Source organism: Rattus norvegicus, chromosome 10 (genome assembly GCF_021556685.1).
Source record: "Rattus norvegicus strain SHRSP/BbbUtx chromosome 10, alternate assembly SHRSP_T2T, whole genome shotgun sequence".
NCBI lineage: Eukaryota > Metazoa > Chordata > Mammalia > Rodentia > Muridae > Rattus > Rattus norvegicus.
Window position 1 is genome coordinate 90,192,711 of NC_141543.1, and position 23,242 is coordinate 90,215,952.

General features: G+C 42.4%; 1 protein-coding gene across 1 annotated transcript in view; it reads right to left on the minus strand.

Moving 5' to 3' along the window:
* Positions 1-18,664, minus strand: part of Top2a (DNA topoisomerase II alpha) — a 31,142-nt gene extending 12,478 nt beyond the window's left edge. The window contains exons 1-20 of the mRNA NM_001393768.1: positions 18,535-18,664; positions 17,332-17,484; positions 16,692-16,782; positions 15,898-15,961; positions 14,037-14,182; positions 12,218-12,315; positions 11,815-12,027; positions 10,506-10,679; positions 10,276-10,377; positions 10,006-10,143; positions 8,161-8,299; positions 6,115-6,272; positions 5,679-5,804; positions 5,268-5,378; positions 5,047-5,152; positions 4,852-4,961; positions 4,087-4,179; positions 2,353-2,467; positions 2,131-2,252; positions 1,533-1,681 (exon numbers count right to left, since the gene is read on the minus strand). Coding sequence (NP_001380697.1) covers positions 1,533-1,681; positions 2,131-2,252; positions 2,353-2,467; positions 4,087-4,179; positions 4,852-4,961; positions 5,047-5,152; positions 5,268-5,378; positions 5,679-5,804; positions 6,115-6,272; positions 8,161-8,299; positions 10,006-10,143; positions 10,276-10,377; positions 10,506-10,679; positions 11,815-12,027; positions 12,218-12,315; positions 14,037-14,182; positions 15,898-15,961; positions 16,692-16,782; positions 17,332-17,484; positions 18,535-18,555 — 2,429 coding nt within the window. The 5' untranslated portion in view covers positions 18,556-18,664. The remainder of the gene's footprint in view (positions 1-1,532; positions 1,682-2,130; positions 2,253-2,352; positions 2,468-4,086; positions 4,180-4,851; positions 4,962-5,046; positions 5,153-5,267; positions 5,379-5,678; positions 5,805-6,114; positions 6,273-8,160; positions 8,300-10,005; positions 10,144-10,275; positions 10,378-10,505; positions 10,680-11,814; positions 12,028-12,217; positions 12,316-14,036; positions 14,183-15,897; positions 15,962-16,691; positions 16,783-17,331; positions 17,485-18,534) is intronic.
* Between the last annotated feature and the right edge of the window lie 4,578 nt (positions 18,665-23,242).

Consider the following 23,242-nt stretch of genomic DNA (forward strand, 5'->3'; position numbering starts at 1 on the left):
GGACGCACATGTGGAGGTGCAAGGCAACCCTGGATGTCAGTCCTTGCTTCCACCTTTTTGAGACAGTCTTTCGTTGTTTGTTACTGTGAGGCCAGGTTACCTTGTTGTTGTCTCCTCCCCACTCCAACTCCTCAAGCTTACACTCTACTGCCTCCACCTCCGTAATGTCATCAGAGCACAGGGATCAGGGACATGTGCCAACTACTGCACCCGGTTCTTATGTGGGTTTTGGGACTCAGAATGCAGGCACTTGCTTGTGAGGCAAGGGCATCCCTCGCTGAGCCGTCTGCTTGGTGAGACACTAACTGGAAAGATGGTGAGGTGAGTGCTTACTACCTTTCCGGTGCAGAAACCACCACACTTGCTAATAAACTGAATAAAATAGTAAGAAAGAGTCAGGGGTGACTTCAAGGTTTTTAGCCTGAACAATTAGAAGGAGAACATGTTTTTTAAATAAGGACAATTCAGGATTTGAAAAACAAACAAAACAAAAAACCCCAGGAAATGCTAGGTGTGGTGGCCCACACCTTTCCTACTGGGGAGTCAGAGGCAGCCCGGTCTCTGGTGAGGTCCAGTGCTACATAGTGAGACCTGATCTCAAACAAAAAAAGCAAAACAACAATAAATGAATTTTGATTTTGAACTTTTTGTCTTTTGCATATAGGTCATATGTATATGTACATATGCATGTAAAGATCAGAGATCAACTTTGGGTGCCATTCCTCAGGAGCCATCCACAGTTTTCTGATTTTTGAGACAGCATCTCTTATTTGAGGCTCCATAATTAGGCTTAGATGGATGCCTAGCAAACCCCAGGAACCTGCCTGTTTCCACCTTACCAGTGTAGGGATCGTAAGTTAATAATTATAAATTATGAAAAAAATAGCACTGTGAGTTCGATGCCTGGTCTTCAGGGTGAGTTCCAGGGCAGCCAGGGCTCTACAGAGAAACCCTGTCTCAAAAAGCAAGCAAACAAACAAAGAACAAAATGAATTTATGAGTACGAGGGCTTTACCTTCGTGTATGTCTGTGTACCATACGTGTGGCCTGGTGACCAAGGAGACCAGTTGAGAGTGCCAGATCCCTTGGAAGTGGAGCACAGACATCTGTGAGCCACCATGAGGAGGCTGGGAGCCAAACTGGGTCTTCATAGAAGAGCAGCAAATGCTCTTAAATGCTGAGCCATCTCCCTGGCCCTTACACCTGACGCTTTCTTTAACAACGTGAATTCTGAGTGTGAGCTCAGATCTGCATGTTTGCACAGCAGGCACTTTGCTGACTAAGCTAATCTTAGCTGAGGGTTTGGTTTTGGAGGATGTGTGTATGTATACATTTTTTTGGTTGGAAGTGACTTTTTTTTAGATCAGTGTGATGAAGGAGTCCCTTCATAGGCCAGTGTTTAGTGTGGACAGTGGCTGACAACTGCTAAGTGTTGTTGCAAAGGTGATGCTGAGGCTGAAAACTGACCATCCATAGCATTGACCTTTTTATCCTTTGGTTGCATATTGCTTCGAGGCACTAAAGCAACTCACCTGAGCATTGTAAAGATGTACCTAGGGCTGGCTGAGTCCTTGCCACCATGCAGCCTGGTACCAAACTGACCAATAGGCTGTAGAAGGTTCAAATTATTGCTACCCACAAAATTCTGAGCCAAATTGATAATGGTCATCATCAGCGACATCTGTGGAGGGAAAAGAACAATCACTGCTCTGATCCAAAGAGGGACACAAACCTGTGTCTGTGTACGTCTTCACTACTTCAACTAAGTCATGCAGTCTTCTAAGGTTGTGAGGGTTAGATGTTTAGTGATCTTTTCAAGATGAATAGATGGCAGAAAGGGCACAAAACATAAGACTTCAAGGTGTCTAAACTTTTACATCACACAAGAATACTAAATCTTACTAAAAACCTATGAACATAACTTGGCAGACAAATATCCTAGTGGAATGTTATTTCTAGAAATAGAACTGTTGGTCAGAGGGTAATCATATTTTAGTTTTGAAAGGTTTTATAAGCTGTTCTCTACTATGGACAGAGAGAGAGCATCGTACACTTGTACCAAATGTGTTTCAAGGATAACTTTCAATTATTCCTGCTCAAGGCATGGTGGAAATGTTAAAGTGCATTTACCTCACCATGGTGATAAGAGGACATTTCTGCCACTGACCCAGCTAACTGGGCAACTTTCACCTCTCGCTTGTCATTCCGTTTGAAACAAGTAAACAAAACCTTTCTCTGACCTGGTTTCAAACCTTTAAAATGAAAGAACAATCATTAGCATTTTCAATTTAGTAATTTCTGGGCATAAATCACCATTTCATGGTAAAAACAGACTAACCCACTGGCACTTACCATCTACCATAGATGGGATAGATCTTTCATTATCAGAGTTTGAAAAGAGGATAAGTTCCTTGTTAATGAAATCATTATAGGTCAGGTACATAGTGGTTTGTCCATACAAATAATCCTAAGGGACCAAAGACAGCATTAAAGGGTCTGCTTGGAAATAAACTACTGGTCTTACCAACACTTAGTACAACACTAAAAACACTCAGAACTATCACTTCTTCACTCCTTAAAACACCCTAAGTGAGCTGGCAAAAGACCATTGAAGACCGCAGTGTTCTGCAGCAGGGACAACTGCAGTAGGTGGTCTGAGGTCTTCTCCAGACCTGCCTGTTTAGCTAGCTGTCCATAATTTTGTTTTTCTTTCATTAGAGACTAGAATCCCTGTAACCACATATTTTCTTCCTTCTTCATTTGATGTTTGAGCATTCTTGACAACTCCTTTTCAAAATGCTGGCAGGATTTGTTAGAACTTAGTTTAAATCCTGCCTGTACAGAAGTGAATTCCTCCAGAAAATACTCAAAACACCAAGCATAAACTGAGAGAAGCCATCTAAGTTGATGCTTCCTTCTGTCTTTTTGTAATTGAGAACATTCTGTCTTTAAAATATCTCCTGTGTTTCTGTCTTAATTGATTTGGATTCTATTCAGTATATTGCATGAATTAATTTCATTTGTCCATTTATACTGTACATATTCTTCATTGCAATAATAAATATTCCACAATTAAAACGAAAACAAAACCAATAGGTGAGCCAGAAAGTGGTGGCACACACCTTTAATCCCAGTGCTTGGGAGGCAGAGGGCAGGTAGAAAGATCTCTTCTCTGTGAGTTCAAGGGCAGCCTGATCTACAGAGCAAGTTTTACAACAGCCGAGGACAAACAGAGAAAAACAAAGAGACAAATAATCACAAAAGGAAAACAACAGGTAGATGATGTTGCTGCTGTCTAACACCGCGGTGTGTAAAACACTGAAGCTCTTTTGTAGGGGAAGTGGAGTGTTACTAAGAATTAAACTCAAGGCCCAGGCAAGCACTCGATCTCAGCTGTAGCTCCAGCCCTTTAATTTTTTTTTTTTAACTTTACTTATTCTCTAGCCCAGCCTGACCTGGCTGCTTGTCATATAAATACTTCATATTACACACAAGAGCACACACTTGCAGGTGCCTGACCACATGGTAACTGTTTATAGCAGCATCAGCATAAACGTGTGAAAAATGTCTTGCCTCTTAACTTCAAGACATTTAAGGAGGTGGTCTTGCCTATGATTCAAATACTGGCAGGAGGATCTGTGTGAATTCAAAGCCAGCCTGGTCTACAAAGCAAATTCCAGGCCAGCCAGGCCTACTCAGAGAAACCCTGTCTGAAAAAAAAAAACAAAAAACAAAAAAAACAAAAAAACAAAAACCAAAAAAATCGGAGTTGGGGATTTAGCTCAGTGGTAGAGCGCTTGCCTAGCAAGCGCAAGGCCCTGGGTTCGGTCCCCAGCTCAGAAAAAAAAACAAAAACAAAAACAAAACAAAAACCAAAAAAAAAACCAAAAAAATCCAAACAAACAAAGAACTCCCAACACCCGAACTTTTTCAATGCCGTCATAAGCTCATAGGACCAGTGTTATATACTATAGTTATTACAAATTTTATACTGAAACTACTGCTTAGTAATATTAACTTGGTGTAACACCAATTCTAAAGTCAATTAAAATAGCATACTTTATGGGATATATTTAAAGCTCTTACCTCAGGAAGGCCAAGTAACTTCCGCTGTCTTCTATCTTCCATGAAATTAGTTAACCATTCCTTTCGATCATCGACCTGTTTTTTACTAAAGGCCTATAAATTAGAAGGTAGAAAAGATGTCACTGGTACTTACTGGTTCCATTTTTTTTTAATTAATTTATTTATATGAGTCACTGTCACTGTACACTGTCGCTGTCCTCAGACACACCAGAAGAGGGCATCGGATCTCATTACAGATGGTTGTGAGCCACCATGTGGTTGCTGGGAATTGAACTCAGGACCTCTGGAAGAGCAGCCAGCGCTCTAAACCACTGGGCCATCTCAGCAGCCCGGTCCCATCTTTTTTATACAACAGAAACATCAAAGGTCCCATTTTCTAAGGTATCTAGTTCTGTCACTCAGATATGCTTACAAAAATCACTTTTTTTAAACATGTATTTATTTATCATGTATACATCATACAGCTTTCTGCCTGCATGTACACCGCAGGCCAGAAGAGGGCACCAGACCTGATTACAGATGGTTATGAGCCACCATGTGGTTGCTGGGAATTGAACTCAGGACCTCTGGCAGAGCAGTCAGTGCTCTTAACCTCTGAGCCATCTCTCCAGCCCTCAAAAAAGTTTTATTTCATAAAAAACTCTTCTAGGGTTAACTGCTAAAATTGAGCACAAACCCTCTTCTGGGAGCTAAGCGCTGTAACTGAGCACACTGATAGTGACTCCTGGAGGCAGAATGGACAGGGACAGTCTGACTCCAACTCACCAGGCTGATCGCAGCATCGTCTTCAGGGCCAGAGTATTTGAACTGAATACGATGTCGTTTCATATTTGCAAAATACTCCTTAGCTTCCTTTGATGTGCTCGTGCCCAAACCTACAGAGACAAACAAAACAGGTCAGTTCCCCATGTAGCCCTACAGAACAAAACTGAGAATTTCTACGTAGGTTTCATCACAAACCTTTGTAGTACTTGACTTTCCATTTTTTGTGATTTGGATTTGCACTCTTCCATTCTTCAAACTCGGGAAGACTGTAGAATGCTATTTCTTGCTTGTTTTTAGACACCTGTGGTAAAGAGCACATCTGTCAGTGTAGGCTCCCTACATAACGTAGCCAGTTACAGGTACACCCAGCATTGAGCATGGCCTTAGAGTCTTTTTGCATCCTTGAACATTCATACCTTTACAATAGGAGTGATAAATTCTTCTAGAAAACGATGTCGCAGAAGAGATGGCCAATTGTGATGGATAAAATTGATCAGCAAGCCTTTGATGTGGGAACCATCTTGGTCCTACAAATATTTGAAAAGCCAAAACACAAAGAACTATTTAGAAATAAAATTACCACCGATAGGCAACTTTTCAAAAATTTTTCTATGCAAATTAAAAACAAAGCCTATTTAAAAGTAAATTCACTTGTCCTGTACATATGTTTACTAGAGATAATGGACAAAGTTTCTAGAAACATCTTTTTGTGGCAGGAAGTAGAGCAATAGTAACACCTGCTTGCAGTTCCAGCCATTCTGTGTGTAGGGCTGGAGAGCTGAGCCCACACATTTGACAGCAGTTTAAAAAAATCTGACATAACTGACCTGATCTGTCATAATCATGATCTTCCCATAACGAAGAGTTTTCAATGAATCTTCATCCTCATAGTTTTTCTTGTACTGAAGCCCCACAATCTTGATGATATTGTTAATTTCAGCATTTTCCATGATCTGAAATGCGTTTGAAAAGAATAAAGAGATATAATCATAGGTTTTGCTTGAATGTTTATAAGCCTCTATATTTTGAATTATTTACACTTTAGTAAATCAGGTCTATTAAGACGCCAGTGAGTGAGGAAACAAAATACAAGCATGGATTCCTGCATTATAAACTAGAAGTAGATCCCCTCCCCTCCGCTCCGCCAGCCCTTCTGTAGTACTGGGGATTAAACACAGGGCCTTGTGCATTCCAGACAAGTGCTGTACCAGAGCTGCACTCTCAGACCTAGGTTCAGATTCTGAAAATAGTATAACCACTTACCTGTTTATGAGAAGCTTCTCGCACATTGAGTATTTTTCCTCTGAGAGGGAACACCCCATATTTGTCTCTTCCAACCACTCCAAGTCCTGAGACTGCCAGAGTTTTGGCTGAGTCCCCTTCAGTCAGGATAAGTGTGCATTCAGCAGAGTTTCGGCTCCCTAAAATAAAACATACAAATTAATTTTAGCACATTTAACTCAATTTAAAGCATAATCATTTAAATATACTGTCAATAAACTCTAATAAAGCAGATAATGTGGGAACCTGAACTTGTATCCTAAGAGCATCAAGTATTCTTATTTATTTTTATATGAGTACAGTATAGCCATCTGCAGACACACCCGAAGAGGGCATTGGATCCTATTACAGATGGTTATGAGCCACCATGTAGTTGCTGGGATTTGAACTCAGGACCTCTGGAAGAGCAGTCAGTGCTCTTAACCTCTGAGCCATTTCTCCAGCCCAAGTATTCTTAACTGCTGAACTAACTCTCCACCACACTCCCTCATACACATCTTTTCCAGTTAAGGATCATAGTAAATTAATACAGTAGTACACCTTACCTATGGTGTGCTTTAAAAACATATTTCTATTATTTTGAACTATATGTCTGTGAGGTTCATTTGTGTGACTGCAGGTACCTGCAGAGGTCAGAGGCATTGGATTCCCCTGGTGCTGGAGTTACAGGAAGCTGTGAGTCATCCAACATAAGCACTGGGAACCCATCCTGGCTCCCCCGTAACACTAATACAGGCTCTTTAAAGCTGAACTATCTCTCTAGGCCTTATGGTTTTACTTTTCCACATTTCCAATTAACAGTAGCCTGAGAATATTAAGGGAAAATTCATACCCAATTATGACAGCTCACGACTGTAAGCCTAGAACTTTAGAAAATAAGATCATGAATTCAAAACCAGCCTGAGTTATCTAATACAATTTTGCCTCAAAAAACCCTAAAACAGAGCCAGCCCTTGTCTCCAAACCCGACAGCCTGGGACCCAATGGTAAAAGAAGAAAAACCATTTGCAAGGTGTCCTGACCTTTGCACATGTGCTGTAGCACACACACATTTCCAAAGGTTCAAGAAAAGACAATTCATTAGGTTTGTCTGATGTTTCCAAACTTCATGCAATTCTGCCTGGAACATCAGTTATTACTTTCTCAAAGTGCTCATACACTATTTGTCCGTTAGTCACTTAGTAGATTTCTCAGCTATCAGATCATTTGTCTTGGCACCACAGTACTTGAATGTGAATTCAAATAATCGTTAATAGTAAATAAACATAACGTCACATTGCTTGTCATTCATCTCTCTCATCCCGTAGCTGTGGCTGGCCTAGAACATACTGCATAAGCTAGGCTGGCCTTGATCAGAGACCTGCCTGGCTATGTTGGGGATACAAGCAAGTAATACCATGTATGAACTTACTCATCTCTTTTACGATAGAACATTCCCCAGAATGCATAAGGTGAGTGCAGCAAAGTGACATAGTTATTATAGTGTACATTGCTTTAACTGTTCTATCAGCTATAATCTCTGTGCTTTTATCATAAGCATAAGAATTCCAGGGGTTGTATCTGGAATTCACTGAGGCTTTAAGAAAACATCCCCATACAAATAATAGTGTATTGTAAACCCCCAACTCCCAAGACAGGGTTTCTTTGTGTAGCCCTGGCTGTCCTAGAATTCATTCTGTAGACCAGGCTGGCCTTGAACTCAGAGATCCACCTGTCTCTGCATCCCAAGTGCTGGGATTAAAGGCGAGAGCCACCATTCCCAGGCTTAACATCTTAATCTCTTAGACCAATGCCTCATAATAATTATGCTGCTGTTGGATGCTCATTTCATATCATATTATAAATACTTGTTAGGTAGATCACCGCTTTCTCTATAAAATCATCTCAATATTATTTAAAATGCCACAAATTTAAAATAACCTAAATATTCAATAAGAAATTGTTTAATTTTTTAAAGAGAGCTATTGTGCTGGCTATTGTGAGTGTGAGTGTGCTGCTGTCATTGAAAGAGACATGTGAGGTGTGTACCTGCGTCATTGGCGTCGTCAAGTTTGGGGATTCCCTTGATCCTGTTATGTTTTACAGCTGAACACTTCTTGTTTAATTGGATTTGGGCCTTAAACTTCACCCAGTTTAGTATGCTTTCGACAATACCACAACCAATTGCCTTCAAAACAAAAACATTTGCATTAGGAAAGGAAGACTCAGTCAAATATAGAATACAAGTTGGGTATGTTGACATAAACCTCTGATCCTAGCATTTGGCTGCTAGAGGCAGGTGGATTTCTGTGAGTTTAAGACAAGCCATCATTATCTAATGAGATATTTAAAAAACAACCAAAACCACAAAGCAAAACAAAACTCAAAAAAATTACAACATTTCTAGACTGGGTGTGGTGTGTGTGCCATAGTGACCCTGGATCTCTCCATGTTAGCTGTTATCAGCAAGGAAGCTGGTGCCTTTAGCTCAGTGTTTTTAATGAACTTATGCTGTGCCTGGCACTGAGCAACTTGTTAGTGATACAGTGGTCAAAATTAGGACAAGGGAGATAACTTGTGGATAGAAGTATAAGGGCTTATTGTATAGATCTCAAGTAAATACCAGAGAGGTATGGCAGGCTATCTCTGATCCCAGCCTGGGAGAGTGAGACTAGACATTGGCCAGTTCTACATTGTATTGAGAGACCCTGCCTCATTGAATTCAGGGGAAGAGTGATCCAGAATAATCCTCAAGTTCAACCCAGGCAGGCATCCATATCCATGCACATCTCTCACACATATGTATGTGCCTAAAGAATCAAACCATGAACACACATATGCACACTACATGCATATGAAAACAGAAAAGCAAACAAGCCATGTTTGTGTCTTCTTGTAGTTGAAAGTATAACATGGAAGACAGAAATAAGAAGTTACAAGTGGGGCTGGAGAGATGGCTCAGCGGTTTAGAGCACCGACTGCTCTTCCAGAGGTCCTGAGTTCAATTCCCAGCAACCACATGGTGGCTCACAACCATCTGTAAAGAGATCTGATGCCCTCTTCTGGTGTATCTGAAGACAGCTACAGTGTACTTATATATAGTAAATGAATAAATACATCTTAAAAAAAACAAAAAAAAACAAAAAAAACTTCACAGTTTAATTTAAAAAAAAAAAAAAAAGAAGAAGAAGTTACAAGTGGCGCACGCCTTTAACCCCAGCACCCGGGAGCCAAGAGGCAGGAAGACTTCTGTGAGTACGAGGCCAGTCCCTGGCTTACAGAGCAAGTTTCAGAACAGTCAAGGCTACACAGAGAAACCCTGCCTCCAGGTGGGATGGTGGGGAGAACGAAACAATAAAAAATATATTTACGCTTTTAAACTAACAGTATTGGATAACTAGTTTAATTTGTGTTTTGGGGGAAATACAGACAAGTCAATGGTAAGACAGCACCTGGGTAAGACTGGTGAATCTGTCAGATCAGGGCTAGGCATGGAGGTGTATTGCTTAACCCTAGCACTACTGGGGTACAAGGTAGGAGGACTTTGAGTTAAGAGTCCATCATGGGCTACAAAGCTAGACCCTGTGATTTGAATATGACCAGGAAGTGTGAGCTGAATTAACCCAATTTGCTTTTTGGTCACAGTGTTTTTTCAGAGCAATACTAACTGGACAAGTTTGCATCAGGAGTAGAGTATTGTTGTGACAGGCTTCGTCACATGTCCCTGTTTGGAGGAAAAGTTACTATGGTCACAGGGTCTCTTCACACCAGTAAAAGCCAAACTAAGGCAGAAGTTCTGAAGAGGCGTAGTTCAGCAGGCAATCTTTGTTTCTGCAGAGTGGAGGATAATGAAAAATAAGACTTCTCTATTTTAATTTCCATGTAGGTACTCACAGCTTTGATGAATTTTTCACTTAATTGACAAGTTGATCCAAAGCTCTTGGCTTGTAAAGTCATGTTTTCTTTTGTTTGAGAGTCAAAGGTTGGGTTTTCAATTAAGGCATTTACAAAAATCCACATGTGATTCTTCACCTGTAGAGAAAGATGATATGTCACGGAAATGTCTTATGTCCTGCTGTACTTAAAGCAAATGTTCTATTCTAAGCTGCACCCCAGCGCTTCATCTTCCTGATTCTAGAACAGGGGAGCTGACAAACTGCATACCTGATGGGCCTTCACTGCAACACCTCCCTTGTTCTTCTTTTTCACCACATCAACGAGTTTACTCACAATCTGATCGGCTACATAATCGACATGTCTGCCACCCTAAAGAAAAAAATATCCTTTTAAAACTCCTCCAGATTATAACTGTAAACATAATTTAGACAAAGGTCTAAACCCACTTCCACTTTACATTATATAGTAAAAAACTAGTAAGAATTCTCAGAACTCACCTTAGAAGTAGCGATGCTGTTGACGAAGCTAATCTGCTGAAAGCCTTTCTCGCTCATTGTTAAGCACACTTCCCACCGGGGATTTACTTGTTCATGCACCACCTTCAGTGCGTTCCCAGTTTCATCAACCTTATCCTTCAAATACATATCCACGTAACTACGGAACCCTTTGACCTGTAGAGGAATTAAAGAAGGGCGTGCTAAAATAATGGGAAACTTAAACAATGGAAAATAAAATCAACAATAAACTGTGAGAGGGCTGAAGAGATGTTGTTCCTCTTGAGCAGCACCAGCATTTATGTCTCAGCACCCATACAGAAGTCCACAACTATCTTTAACTTCAGTTTCAAGAGATCTGATGACCTCTTCTGACCTTCTTGGGCACCAAGTATTCTCATGGGATGCATATGCATATGTGCAAATAAGACATTCACACATATAAAATAAATGTTTAAAATAAAGAAAATGAGGGCTGGAGAGATGGCTCAGTGGTTAAGAGCACAGACTGCTCTACCAGAGGTCCTGAGTTCAATTCCCAGCAACCACATGGTGGCTCACAACCATCTGTAATGGGATCCAATGCCCTCTTCTGGTGTATCTGAAGACAGCTACAGTGTACTTATATATAATAATAAAAAAACAAACCTTAAAAAAAAAAAAGAAAGAAAATGAGGATTGTAATTTTTTTATTTCGAAACTTTAGCTTATGTACATGTGAAAAAGGAGGGAGAGGAGAAGAGGGTGTGCATGTGCCGTGGCAGTATGTGCAGAGGTGCAGAAATGTCAGAACTCAGTCACTCCTACCCATATGTGTTCCAGAGAATGGAACTCTGGTGATCAGGCTCAACCCCTGGGACCCATATGGTAGAAGAGAACTGATTGGACAGAACGGTCCCCTGACCTCCAAACACCCCTGTGGCATGTAGTATGTGTTATCACATGCACACACAAATAAATGTATAAAAAAGTCTCATGTGTGCACACACGTTGCACACATACTTACACAGGCCAGGCAAAAGCCCACATGCATAAAAAACTTAAAAGGACTTAGAAGGCCAGCCTGATCTACATAGTGGAATTCTAGGTCAGCCAGAGCTACACAGTTGCATCCTGTCTCAAAAACAATAAAGTTTCTTTCTCTAAGCTTAAAATTAGATAATTCTTACAAATTGTGCTAGTCTAGTCTTTTCTTTCAGGAACTTATCTGAGAAGTAGTAAGAAAAAAAATGTTGAGTGGAAAACAAATTGTGCAGTTGACAATAATGATCAGGGATTCCTTTGCAGCCCGCATTCCCAGGAAAATACTCACTGGCAGCCTGTTTCCATTAAGAAAGACTTTTACATCTTTGGTGGAACCAGCAATATCGTATGCTCTTCTGACCATCAGTGCGACAATATCTTTGTCCAGGCTTTGCATTTTAAACTTAGATAAGTCAGGCTGGAAGGTAATACACGTGTAATCCTCTCCGCTAAAGGGCTTGAGCTCCATGTCACCAGCTCTCCCCATGTTATCCATCCATGTCTATGGCAGTAAAGAAAAGGAACGAGGAAAAAGCGATTCAGTTCACAACCTAGAGGCAAACAATGTAAGTGTACAGGTTCTGGAAAGTAATTTTATGTAGCTTAAAAACTGTTCAATTTAGCCAAACATTAGTGATGCTATAAATGACTGGTCTGCAATTTAGCAAATCACAAGATACCTATTTACTTACCTGTTTGAACATTTTCTTGTATTCCCTACTGGCTGTTTCCACAGTAAATTTGGTGCTGAATATGTTACACAGTTTAGCTCCATAGCCATTTCGACCACCTGGGCAAGTAAATATATAACATTATTACTCAACTAAATTCCTTTTCTTATGGTTATTTTCTTTTTGAATACTAGAATGGGAACACTGCCTTGTCCATGGCAGCCAGCAATCTACTACTGAGCACACACAGCTTTAGTATTTTAAGGTGAATGAGAGAGAGAGAGAGAGAGAGAGAGAGAGAGAGAGAGAGAGAGAGAGAGTGTGTGTGTGTGTGTGTGTGTGTGCGCGCGCGCGTGCGCGCGTATGCATGCACGCGCACGCGCGCGCACATTGGGGTTTTGCCTGCATGTGCGGAACCCAGAAAGGGTGTCTGCTCTGCTAGGCCTGGAATCGCACATGGTTGTGAAGCACCATCCGGGTACTGTAACTGGACCTGGCAAATGCTCTAACTGCAGAGCGTTTCTCCAAGTTCTGTAGTTTTCTTTATTGCTGGCAAAGTTATTAAATACAGTTTACCTTATTTACTAATCAATTTCCTCCTTTCTCTCCCCACTTTTCCTCTGTTTTTAGACACAAGAGTTTCTTCTGTATAGCCCTGTCTTAAGACTCGCTCTGTAGACCAGGTTGGCTTCTCACAGAGCCACCTGCCTCTGCCTCCCAGTGCTGGGATTAAATGTGTGTATCACCGAGCTTAGCCTTCTCATTCTGAGTCAGTCTCATTAAGCGGCCCTTGCCTGTGATGGACCCCCACATACATAAAACACTCTACCTTTACAAAAGTTTTAAGTTTTTCTTTAAGAAAGTTCTTCCCCTTGTTGAGAGTGGTGGTACACCTCTTTAATCTCAGCAGTTGGAGACAGAGAGGCAGGAACATCTCTGTGAGTAGATTTCCTCCTGTTTCTCTACCTCCTTGTGATGGTTTGTATATGCTTGGCCCAGGGAATGGCACTATTAGGAGGTGTGGCCTTGTTGGAGTAGGTGTGTCAACGTGGGCGTGGGCTTTCTTTCACAACCTTGCCCTAACTGCCTGGAAGCAAGTCTTCCTCTAGAGGCCTTCAGATGAAGATGTAGAACTCTCAGCTCCTCCTGCACCATGCCTGTCTGGATGCTGCCATGCTCCCATCTTAATGATAATGGACTGAACCTCTGAACCTGTAAGTTAGCCCCAATTAAATGTTGTCCTTATAAGAGTTGCCTTGGTCATGGTGTCTGTTCACAGCAGTAAAACCCTAAGACATTCGTCTTTTTCCTTTGGCTTTTCAATAAGGGGTTTCTTTGTGTAGCCCTGGCTGTCTTGACACCAAGACCAGCCTGATCTACATAGTAGATTTCTAGGCCAGCCAGAGCCACACAGTGAGCCTTTGCTTCCAGATACTATATCCAGCTTATTCCCATATTGAAATTTGTATTAAACTTTAATTGTATGCATATTTTACCTGTATGTATGTCAGTGCACCATATGCATGCATGGTCTCACAGAGGTTAGAAGAGGCCATCTAATATAGTTACAAGTCTTTTTTTTTCAGAGCTGGGGACTGAACCCAGGGCCTTGTGCTTGCTAGGCAAGCGCTCTACCACTGAGCTAAATCCCCAACCCCTAGTTACAAGTCTTAGATGCTCACAGTTAAACTCGGGTCCTCTCATAGAGGAGCCAATTCTCTTAATCAATAAGCCATCTCTCTAGTCCCCTAATTCCATATTATTAATCCTCATACTGCAGACAGTGATTTAAAAGATGTGTCCTTCCCAGCCACAAGCACTCTTCTCTAGCAGTAGTCACCTGTCACTTTCTTCTCATCATCATCGTAGTTACTGGAGGTCAGGAGCTGTCCAAATATGAGAGCTGGGACATACATTTTCTCCACTTTGTGTTCAACAACAGGAATTCCTTTTCCATTATTCCATATACTAATTAAATTATTTTCTCTGAGAAAAGATAGAAAATTTTACTATACAACAAATGTTAAATTAATGCTTAACATTGAAAAATAAACTACATAAATCTACAAGTGTATTTCATTGTGACTGCCTCTGAAGCTACTAGCTAGCATGGTCAGCCTTTCCCACCAGGCAGGGTTGGGAATAGAAACCTTTTCCAACACCTGGATAGACACTGATAATGCTGAAAAAACATGAAATTTAAAAATACTAGGATAAACAAAAGAAAATTAGTTATGCTAACAGAAAGAAAGACAATCAGGAAATACTATCATTTTCAAGAGGATCATCTGTGAGTTCCTACTTCCTTTAGTGTTCCCACCCAATAAAGCACACTGAAAAGCATTAAAAAGGAAAAATATTACCCATAATAAACAAACTTCCCTGCTCACTAGCAAAATGTTGACGGTCACTCAGACTTTTTTAATTGTCTACAGGTGTGTGTCCCTGTTTGCACATAAGTGCAAGTGCTTGCATAGCTTAGAGGCACTGGACCCCCCGCCACCCCAATGTGGGTGCTGGCAACCAAACTCAGGTACCTATACAAGAATACCAAGTTCTCGAAACTGACCCATGTCCCCGGCTCAGTTACTTGGACTTCTATCTTATTTTGGGTTAATTCTCAGAATACTGGTTTAATATTATTAAAAAAAAAAAAACTTATCAGTTAAAACTAGGTCAACATTCTTGAAAAGATCGTTATCAAGTCCTTAAGTGTACTCAAGTACTTGGTCATCAATAACATACCCCCTCCAGGAGCCTTAAACAGTTTACATCACACTGATCAGGGTAATAGAAAATGTGGATCAGGCACACTCGCATTTAAAACCAGAAATATAAACCCAAATTATTCTCTACTACCAGCTGCTGGCTTGCTGTTTCAATAGCATCATCAAAAAGGAAATAACAGTAACAAAAACCCCAAACCCTTCTAGACTTTCAGATGACTAGAATAATTATTGCAAATGTTAGCCGACATCCTGCCCTGTCTCACTGCATGGTTAAGCATAATGTCTACAAATTATTTTGAAATGGCTCAGAGCAACTGTGGAAATTTGTTTTGTTTTGAGACAGGGTCTCACCACAAAATTCTAGGTGGCCTGGTATGCAGATATCTGTCTCTGCCTCTTCCTGAAGGGATGAAGTGTATATACCACCCACAGCTGGTAAGCTTTTTGGTTTTGTAGTCCTGGGTCTGGACTACACACATGCTACCACCAAGCTACACTCAGTCCTTTTTCTTCCCCAAAGATTTATTTATTATGTATAGTGCTCTGCATCCGTGTATGCCTGCAGGCCAGAAGAGGGCACCAGATCTCATTATTGGATCATTAGCCACCATGTGGTTGCTGGGGATTGAACTCAGGACCTCTGGAAGAGCAGTCAGTGCTCTTAACCACTGAGCCATCTCTCCAGCCCCTGAAACATTAATTTTTTTTTTTAAGATTTATTTATTTATTATATATAAGTACACTGTAGCTGTTCAGACACACCAGAAGAGGGCATCAGATCTCATTACAGATGGTTGTGAGCCACCATGTGGTTGCTGGGATTTGAACTCAGGACCTTTGGAAGAGCAGTCAGTGCTCTTAACCGCTGAGCCATCTCTCCAGCCCCCAAAACATTAATTTTAAAGAAGCTATCTTCACGGTAATCAAAGCAAGCACAAGAATAGGAGCACTAGCACAGACAGCTTCACTTACGCATCAATTGTGACTCTAATGCAAGACATTTTTGGGTCCCTTTGTTTGTTATCAGCAGCATTAACTGTAAGAAAATAAAATACACACTTAGAAGGCATTAAAGTGCTTTACAACACACTAGGTCTATAATAAAGAAAAACATTCACAAGTAACAAAAAACAAAACAAAACAAAACCCCAACATTAACACGGCATTAGTTTACAGCAGTTTTTATTGAGACAGAATCACACGCATCTCATGCTGCCTTTGAACTTGCTACGTGGTGAAGAATAACCTTGAACTTTTGAGTTTCCTGCATCTTTCTCCTGGGCATTGGAATTAACACCTTGTTGCTTTAGTATACCAATCTCTGTTCATAGTACTACTTCCAGAGAAAAACTTAACTTTCTGGACTTTATTTGGATTATCTTGGTTTTTTTTTTTTTTGTCTGTTTTCCTTTTTGGCGGTAGGGTCTAAGTGCCTTGAATTCACTACGTAGATCAGCCGACTTTATTCTTTTTTTTTTTTTTCGGAGCTGGGGACCAAACCCAGGACCTTGCACTTGCTAGGCAAGTGCTCTACCACTGAGCTAAATCCCCAACCCCTCAAGCCAATTTTAAATGCAGACATTTGTGCACCTGTACCCCCAAGTGCTAGGATTAAAGACGTGACTGCCACAGGCAGCCTGACTGCCTCACTTTTGACCACTAATTACCTGAAATGACAGGAGCAGAGGCTATGTCTACAGAAGGTTTGGTATGCATGATACCTAGGAACTTAACCAGGAGATCTTTATATAAAAATATTTACTTACCTAGAATTTCATCAAAGATTTTATACAAACCAGGAACAAAAGTGACTTCCCTGTAGTTAATACCAACATCTTCATCGTAAACCCACATTTGCTAGAAAAGGCAAAGAAAGTTATTTTTATTTATTTATTGTTTTGTCATTAATACTCTTGCTTTTTTTTTTTTTTTTTTTTTTTGGAGCTGGGGACGGAACCCAGGGCCTTGCACTTGCTAGGCAAGCACTCTACCGCTGAGCTAAATCCCCAACCCCAATACTCATGCTTTTTCTGAGACAGTGTCTCACTAGTTTTTTTTATTTATTTATTTATTTATTTATTTATTGTTTGACATTAATATTCTTGCCTTTTCTGAGACAATGTCTCACTACGTAGCACTGACTGGCCAGAGACTGGCTACACAAACCAGGCTGGCCTCAAACTCAAGAGATCCATGTGCCTCTAACTCCTGAGTGCTGAGATTAAAGGCCTGCACCAATACATTCAGGAGTAAAGTCTTCTAGAATAAATGTTGAAACACACGCACAGAGTCCGTATCTGCATCAATGAAGGATCAGTTCCAGTGACGCCAAGTAAAGTAAGAAACATTAACCTGACACAGTATGCCGTGTTATAGAGCAAGTGCACTAAGCTAGTTTGGTTTTACCTGGGTCACTAACTCCACAGAGCCGATGTAGGTATCTGGGCGGAGCAGTATATGTTCCAGTTGGGTTTTTTTCTGATAGATTCTTTCAACGGACAGTCTTTTCTTGCCATCTTCATTCTTCTTTTTGTTGAGTAGCATATTTTCATTTACAGGCTAGTCATTTGGGGAAGCAAAAATAAACTGATTTTTACAACCTTATCAGAAGTGGCCAACAAAGTATCTGCAGTTATGATAAAGTCAATACACTGCATCACAATCTGTCCTCTGCTTGTAGGTACCGGGAGAGTTTGCATAGTTTCAAACAAACAATTCAATTAAAATCCTTGGAACTAGGTTCTGTGGTTTGTGTATGTGTGGTGCTGGGGATGGAACCCAAGGCCTTCCTTGCATGCACGTGCTTGGCAAATGCTCTGACCACTGAGCAAACTCCCCAGACCTGCTTCTCAAAACCCCGTTGCTGTTTCTGAGATAGTGTCGCATTAGGTAGCTTAAGCCATCCTCCTGCCTCAGTCTCTGGAGCAGATGCCATTCCAGGCCTGCCCCACTAGGTCTGGCTACAGGTGCCCGTTTAAATAAGTATTTTATTTCAGCCAAGTATGGACATTTCTGCCTTGAATAATATTTTTATGTCATCGATAAACTACACTCAACTTCTTTCATCTAATGGAAAAATGTTTACTGAGTGCCCACACAGTCTCGTGCAGATTGCAGATGGTGGTGTTATCCAGCCGTAGCAGTTGGGATGCTAGGGATGCAAACCCTTGGCCACATTCACATCCTGAAACAGGACTTTTTTGAGCCACTCGGTCAGCCAGCTCCTCAGTGGGAACTGTCATGTTCTGCACCTTCCGTGATGAGTTATTCAAATCAACTAGGGAAGGAAAGTGGGCCATCGAATTCAACTATAAGCCGGTTGGAAGTCACCCTGGGGCTATTAGAATACAGACCGATCACAGGACGAGTTGAACCTGCCCCCACCAACAATAAAAACACGACACTCAAGAACCCAGATTAGATTATCGATATCATTTCGTAAAGAGCTTCACCCTGTCCATGACCCCTCAAGGCCCAGAAGATGGAGTTGACCAGATCCTAGCCCGTCGCCGGCCAGCCCTCGGCCCAGGAGCCTCAACTTTCATCACCCGCCATGAACGCAGAAGCCGCGTAAAGGCTCTACTACCCGGTCCCATCCGCGAGCTGTACCTGCAGCGGTGACAACTCCATGGTGACCGTCCTGAAGGGGCTCGAGAATCCTAAAAGCGACAAAATCAGTGAGAAACGCTAGGCGACCGGCGACTTGGACGCTTCTCCACAGACGTGCGTCGGTTAGGAGAGCTTCCCTAGTTTCATTTGAACATTCATCTAGCCCGCCCAAATCAGAGGAACCAATCACCGACTCGCTCTCATTTGCTCTGTTTACAGCAATCAATCGCAGACGGTCTTTTACTCACAAAGGTCTTTTACTCAACAGGCGGCCTTTTCGAATGAACCAATTAGGTAAAGGGAGGCGGGAGAAACCTCAAGATGGACCAATAGCAATTGTAACTGTGACTGACAGGAAATCTGACCAATGAGGAGGGTCTGTGTGCTCTGAGAGATACTCTGAAGAGAGAAGGCTTTTTGGAAGTGCAAAGCGGTTGACTAAACTGTCCTCCTGAGTAAAACTAGAACACGGATGCGCATTCTTTGTTTCAGATTCGTTGAGATTACAGAGATTCTCTCCTAATCCTGGGATGTGCTTTTCTGCTTTTCTTTTTTTTTTTCTGACCAAGGAAGCAACGCCCATTCTCTCGCGGGGTTGACGAGGGGCAGCGGTTCTCAACCTGTGGGTCGTGACCCCTTTGAGGGGGATCCTATAGAAGATAACTACGCTACAATTCGTCACGGCAGCAAAAATTACAGTGATAAAATAGCAATGGAATGATTATGATAGGACGGCACCACAACATAAGGGAACTGTGTTAAAGGGCTGCAACCTTAGGAAGTGGAAGTTGAGACGCACTGGGTTAGCTCTGGAGAAATTCTGTAAAGTTCTTCCGCTGTGGACTTAGCCTTCCATACAGAAAGAGTAGACACCAAGTAGAATCGTAGACAGCGTTAACATCCCCTGTGGATCACCACTGATAAAAAGATTCATTCGTGCTTCTTCAGTGGAGAAGATGAGAAGCGGTCATGAGACCATAACGTCTCCCTCAGCTGGTGAGGGAACCCACAAGTGTTCTTTATGTTTGCCCTCTGCGCACAATGCAGTCTAGAGCGCTGTTCAGTTTGACATGGGAGGCTGGGGCTTGGTGGGTTCTCGATGGAGAAAGCTTCAATTTCCTGTGCTAAAAACAAACAAACAAACAAACAAACCCAGAAATGATAAATATAAGAAGCTAGTGTGCGACACCACACCTTTAATCCCAGTACTTGGGAGGCAGGAACAGGTGGATCTCAGAGTTTATGGTCAGCCTGGTCTACAGAGTGAGTTCCAGAGCAGCCAGGGCTACATAGAGAAATCCTGTCTCTAACCCCACCACCACCCTAAAAAAAAGCTAGCTATTATCAGCAACGAATTTGGTGAATTAAAATATTTTTCCTTTCCAAAAGAAGCCCGGGGTCAACCATTATTAAATAACTCCACACGTCCAACAATTACCCCACTGGCAAATGAAAGAGAAGGTCAGTGAAGGAATGTGGCCTGGATGATAGGAAAACCAAAGGAATAGAGTTTTGATCTTATTCTGGTCTTTCTCTTTCTCTTCAGTGTTTTCAGCCTTATCCTGTGTGTTAATAAAGGAGGCTGACTTCAATGCTTAGGGCCAGTAGGGACTCAGCAATTAGGACTTCTGTCCAGTCGGAAGACCGACAAGGCTGTGGGTGCCACATCCAGGGTTGTCATTCTCTGCAGCTTTCCTTGATATTCAGAAGCCAGGCAAGCTACCTTTACCTCTCTTGGAGCACAGAAGCCAGGTGGCTATGCTTCTCAAGGAGGCCCTTTCACTCCTGTCCTCTGTCCTGTAGTTCATCCCAGCTCGAAGCCTGCAGGCTCCACCTGGAGATGAGGCCACAGGAATTCAGTTCCCACAGGAAGCAGTTTCAATCCTGTTTTCTGGGACAGCTTCAGTGGAGATGAGAGGCATGAGCTTTAAAGTCTCCCCACAAGTTCAACTGGATCATGATTTTTGGTCTTTTCTAAATCTCAGAAGGCAGAGTCACTCCTCCCACCCCTGCAGGCCTCAGGTATCCCAAACTGGACCTGAAACCTGCTGTGTCCAAGGATGCTCTTGAACCTCTGACTGATTCTTTCCCTTCTGCCTCCTAAGGGTTAAGGCTAGGGGCTGGAGAGATGGCTCAGTGGTTAAGAGTACTTGTTGCTCTTCCAGAGGTCCTGAGTTCAATTCCCAGCAACCACATGGTGGCTCACAACCATCTGTAATGGGATCTGATGCCCTCTTCTGGTGTGCATGAAGACAGCTACAGCGTACTTCTATATAATAAATAAATAAACCTTAAAAAAAAAAAGTGCAGTGCTCAGGATCAAATACAGGGCTTCATGCATACTAGGCAACCACTCCACTAACCAGCCCCCAAATAACTTCTGCCTCAGCCCCCTCCCCACATGACGTTACCCATTGTTAAAGGTACATGGAGCTAAATGGGATATGGGGGCACTTAGTGTTAATACTTAATTTATTTCAGTTTTTGGAGACAGGGTTTCTCTATGTATCCCTGGCTGCCCTGGAACTTGCTCTGCAGATCAGGCTGGCCTTGAACTCAATATCTGCCTGAACTCAGATCTGCTTTGAACTCAGATCCTCCTGTCTTTGCCTCCCAGATGCTGGCTTAGTGTTAGATATTAAAGGTAGCAGTTTGCTCTGACCTTCCCTGGATACAAGCTCCCCCCCCCCATTTCTGCCAGAACTCTCTCCTCCTAGGAGTCCTCTAGGGTGGGGTGTCTTACAGGACTTGTAGGATCCATTGAAGGTGGAAGTAGGGTGTATGTGGGGGTAGGGTGGGCATATACGGGAATGACAGAACTGAAAGGCATTGCCCACAAAGAGAATTCCAGAATTAGCTAGATGCTAACTGACTTTTTAAAAAGATGTATTTATTTATATATGTGTGAGTACACTGTCGCTGTCTTCAGACACACCAGAAGAGGGCGTCAGATCCCATTAGAGATGGTTGTGAGCCACCATGTGCTTGCTGGGAATTGAACTCAGGACCTCTGGAAGAGCAGTCAGTGCTCTTAACCACTGAACCACCTCTCCAGCCATTACATGTTGGAGAGTCCAGGCTTTTGGACTCAGTTCTGTGGTGATGGCGGAGGGGAGGGGAAGGCTACCATCCATGTGACCCTCCTGACTCCAGAGGGGCCTAAACTGGCTTCTACTCTCCAGCCTCAGACCTGCCTCCACCCGTAGGGATGTCACTGAGTACTTGCTAGGTATCCCGACTTGGGCAAGCTACTGGATCTTGCTGTGCCAACTTGCTGTGTGGTGGGTGGGTTCCTTCATCTAAAATGGCGCTGACTGAGAGCTCCTCCTCCTGTCAGGGTGAAGACTCACAGATAAAGTGCCCCGTACACGACTTAGGAAAGACGAGGTGCTCAGCATATATCCACAGTGCTCACCTCTACTTCTCTTCAGGACTGGCTTCCCCTTCTCCCCACACTGCCTTAACAGTCAGTCCTGTGTCTAGGGAGTGTCTCTGTCAGTCGTGTATTTGCAGGAGCATGTGCACTTCTTTAATAAAGGTTTGGGTATTTTCTCCTGTGTGTGTCTGGTCTTTCTGGTGCAGCAGTAGGAGGTTAGGAGGTTCCAAAAGCTCTGTGTGTCAGTTATCAATCTGGGCCACTCCTGGGTCGGAGCTGCCTGTCTTCCCTGTAGTGGGTTGTGAGGAACCAACCTGCCCCCATCTTAGGCTTTAAAGCCCTCTTACAATAAAGACGAACTGGGCTCATTCCCTTTTCTTTTCTTTTTTTTTTTTTTTTTTCTTTTTTTTTGGAGCTGGGGACCGAACCCAGGGCCTTGCGCTTGCAAGGCAAGTGCTCTACCACAGAGCTAAGTCCCCAAGCCCTCATTCCCTTTTCTGATTAAACTTGTTTCTCAAGGATTGGGCTATCCTCCATCTGTAACCTTAACCACAAACAGTTCTATACTGCCTGCTCCAAGAATGGCAATGGTGGTTTCCTTTCAGAAAAGTTAACCATCTTGCGACCCTACCTTTGTTACAAAAGGTTTGTTATGGATGTCTTGCTGTGACTGCCGGCTGTTACCTCGTCCACCTCGCAGTCCTGTCTTGGTTCCGGAAGGTTGATGGGACTAACTTGTTGTGTTTGTTTTCTGCTACTGTAACCCCACTTATTTTGCCCACTAAACCCCCTATCTGGAAACCCCTGCACTTGGACAATTAAAACCTTGTCTTCCTCACATCCAAGGCTGACCCCTCAAACCTTGCCTTAAGGGGGAGGCAGCCCGTGTATCCAAACTTTAAAAAAGCTTGTTTTAATTAACTTGGCCATGTTGGTTTGGGTTGGTTGCTTTTCTCCTTCCCTCAATGAGATTAACTACCAATTGAGTAGGAGCTCTGGATTTTTTTACCCCCTCTTCCCTTCCCTGGCCCCCTGTCTCTCTCTCTCTGTATCCTCCCTCCTCCCATTTACTGAGAATATTACCCAGGAGTTGGATCCCCAGATCGCCTACAGAGCTCAGTCTCTGGGAGGCCTGCCCCAAAGGGAGATAGAGGACCACATACCTCAGAAAAGAATAAAGGAGGTCCCATTGGGAGGTGACTCGGGACCATTAACTCTCAAATGTGCTGAGAAGTTCCCTCTGGCAGCATGTATCCATTCAACAACTTAGTGTCTAGGAATCACAAATGCTATCCCACAACCTCGCTGACTTGCACAGTGCTTTGTGTTTGT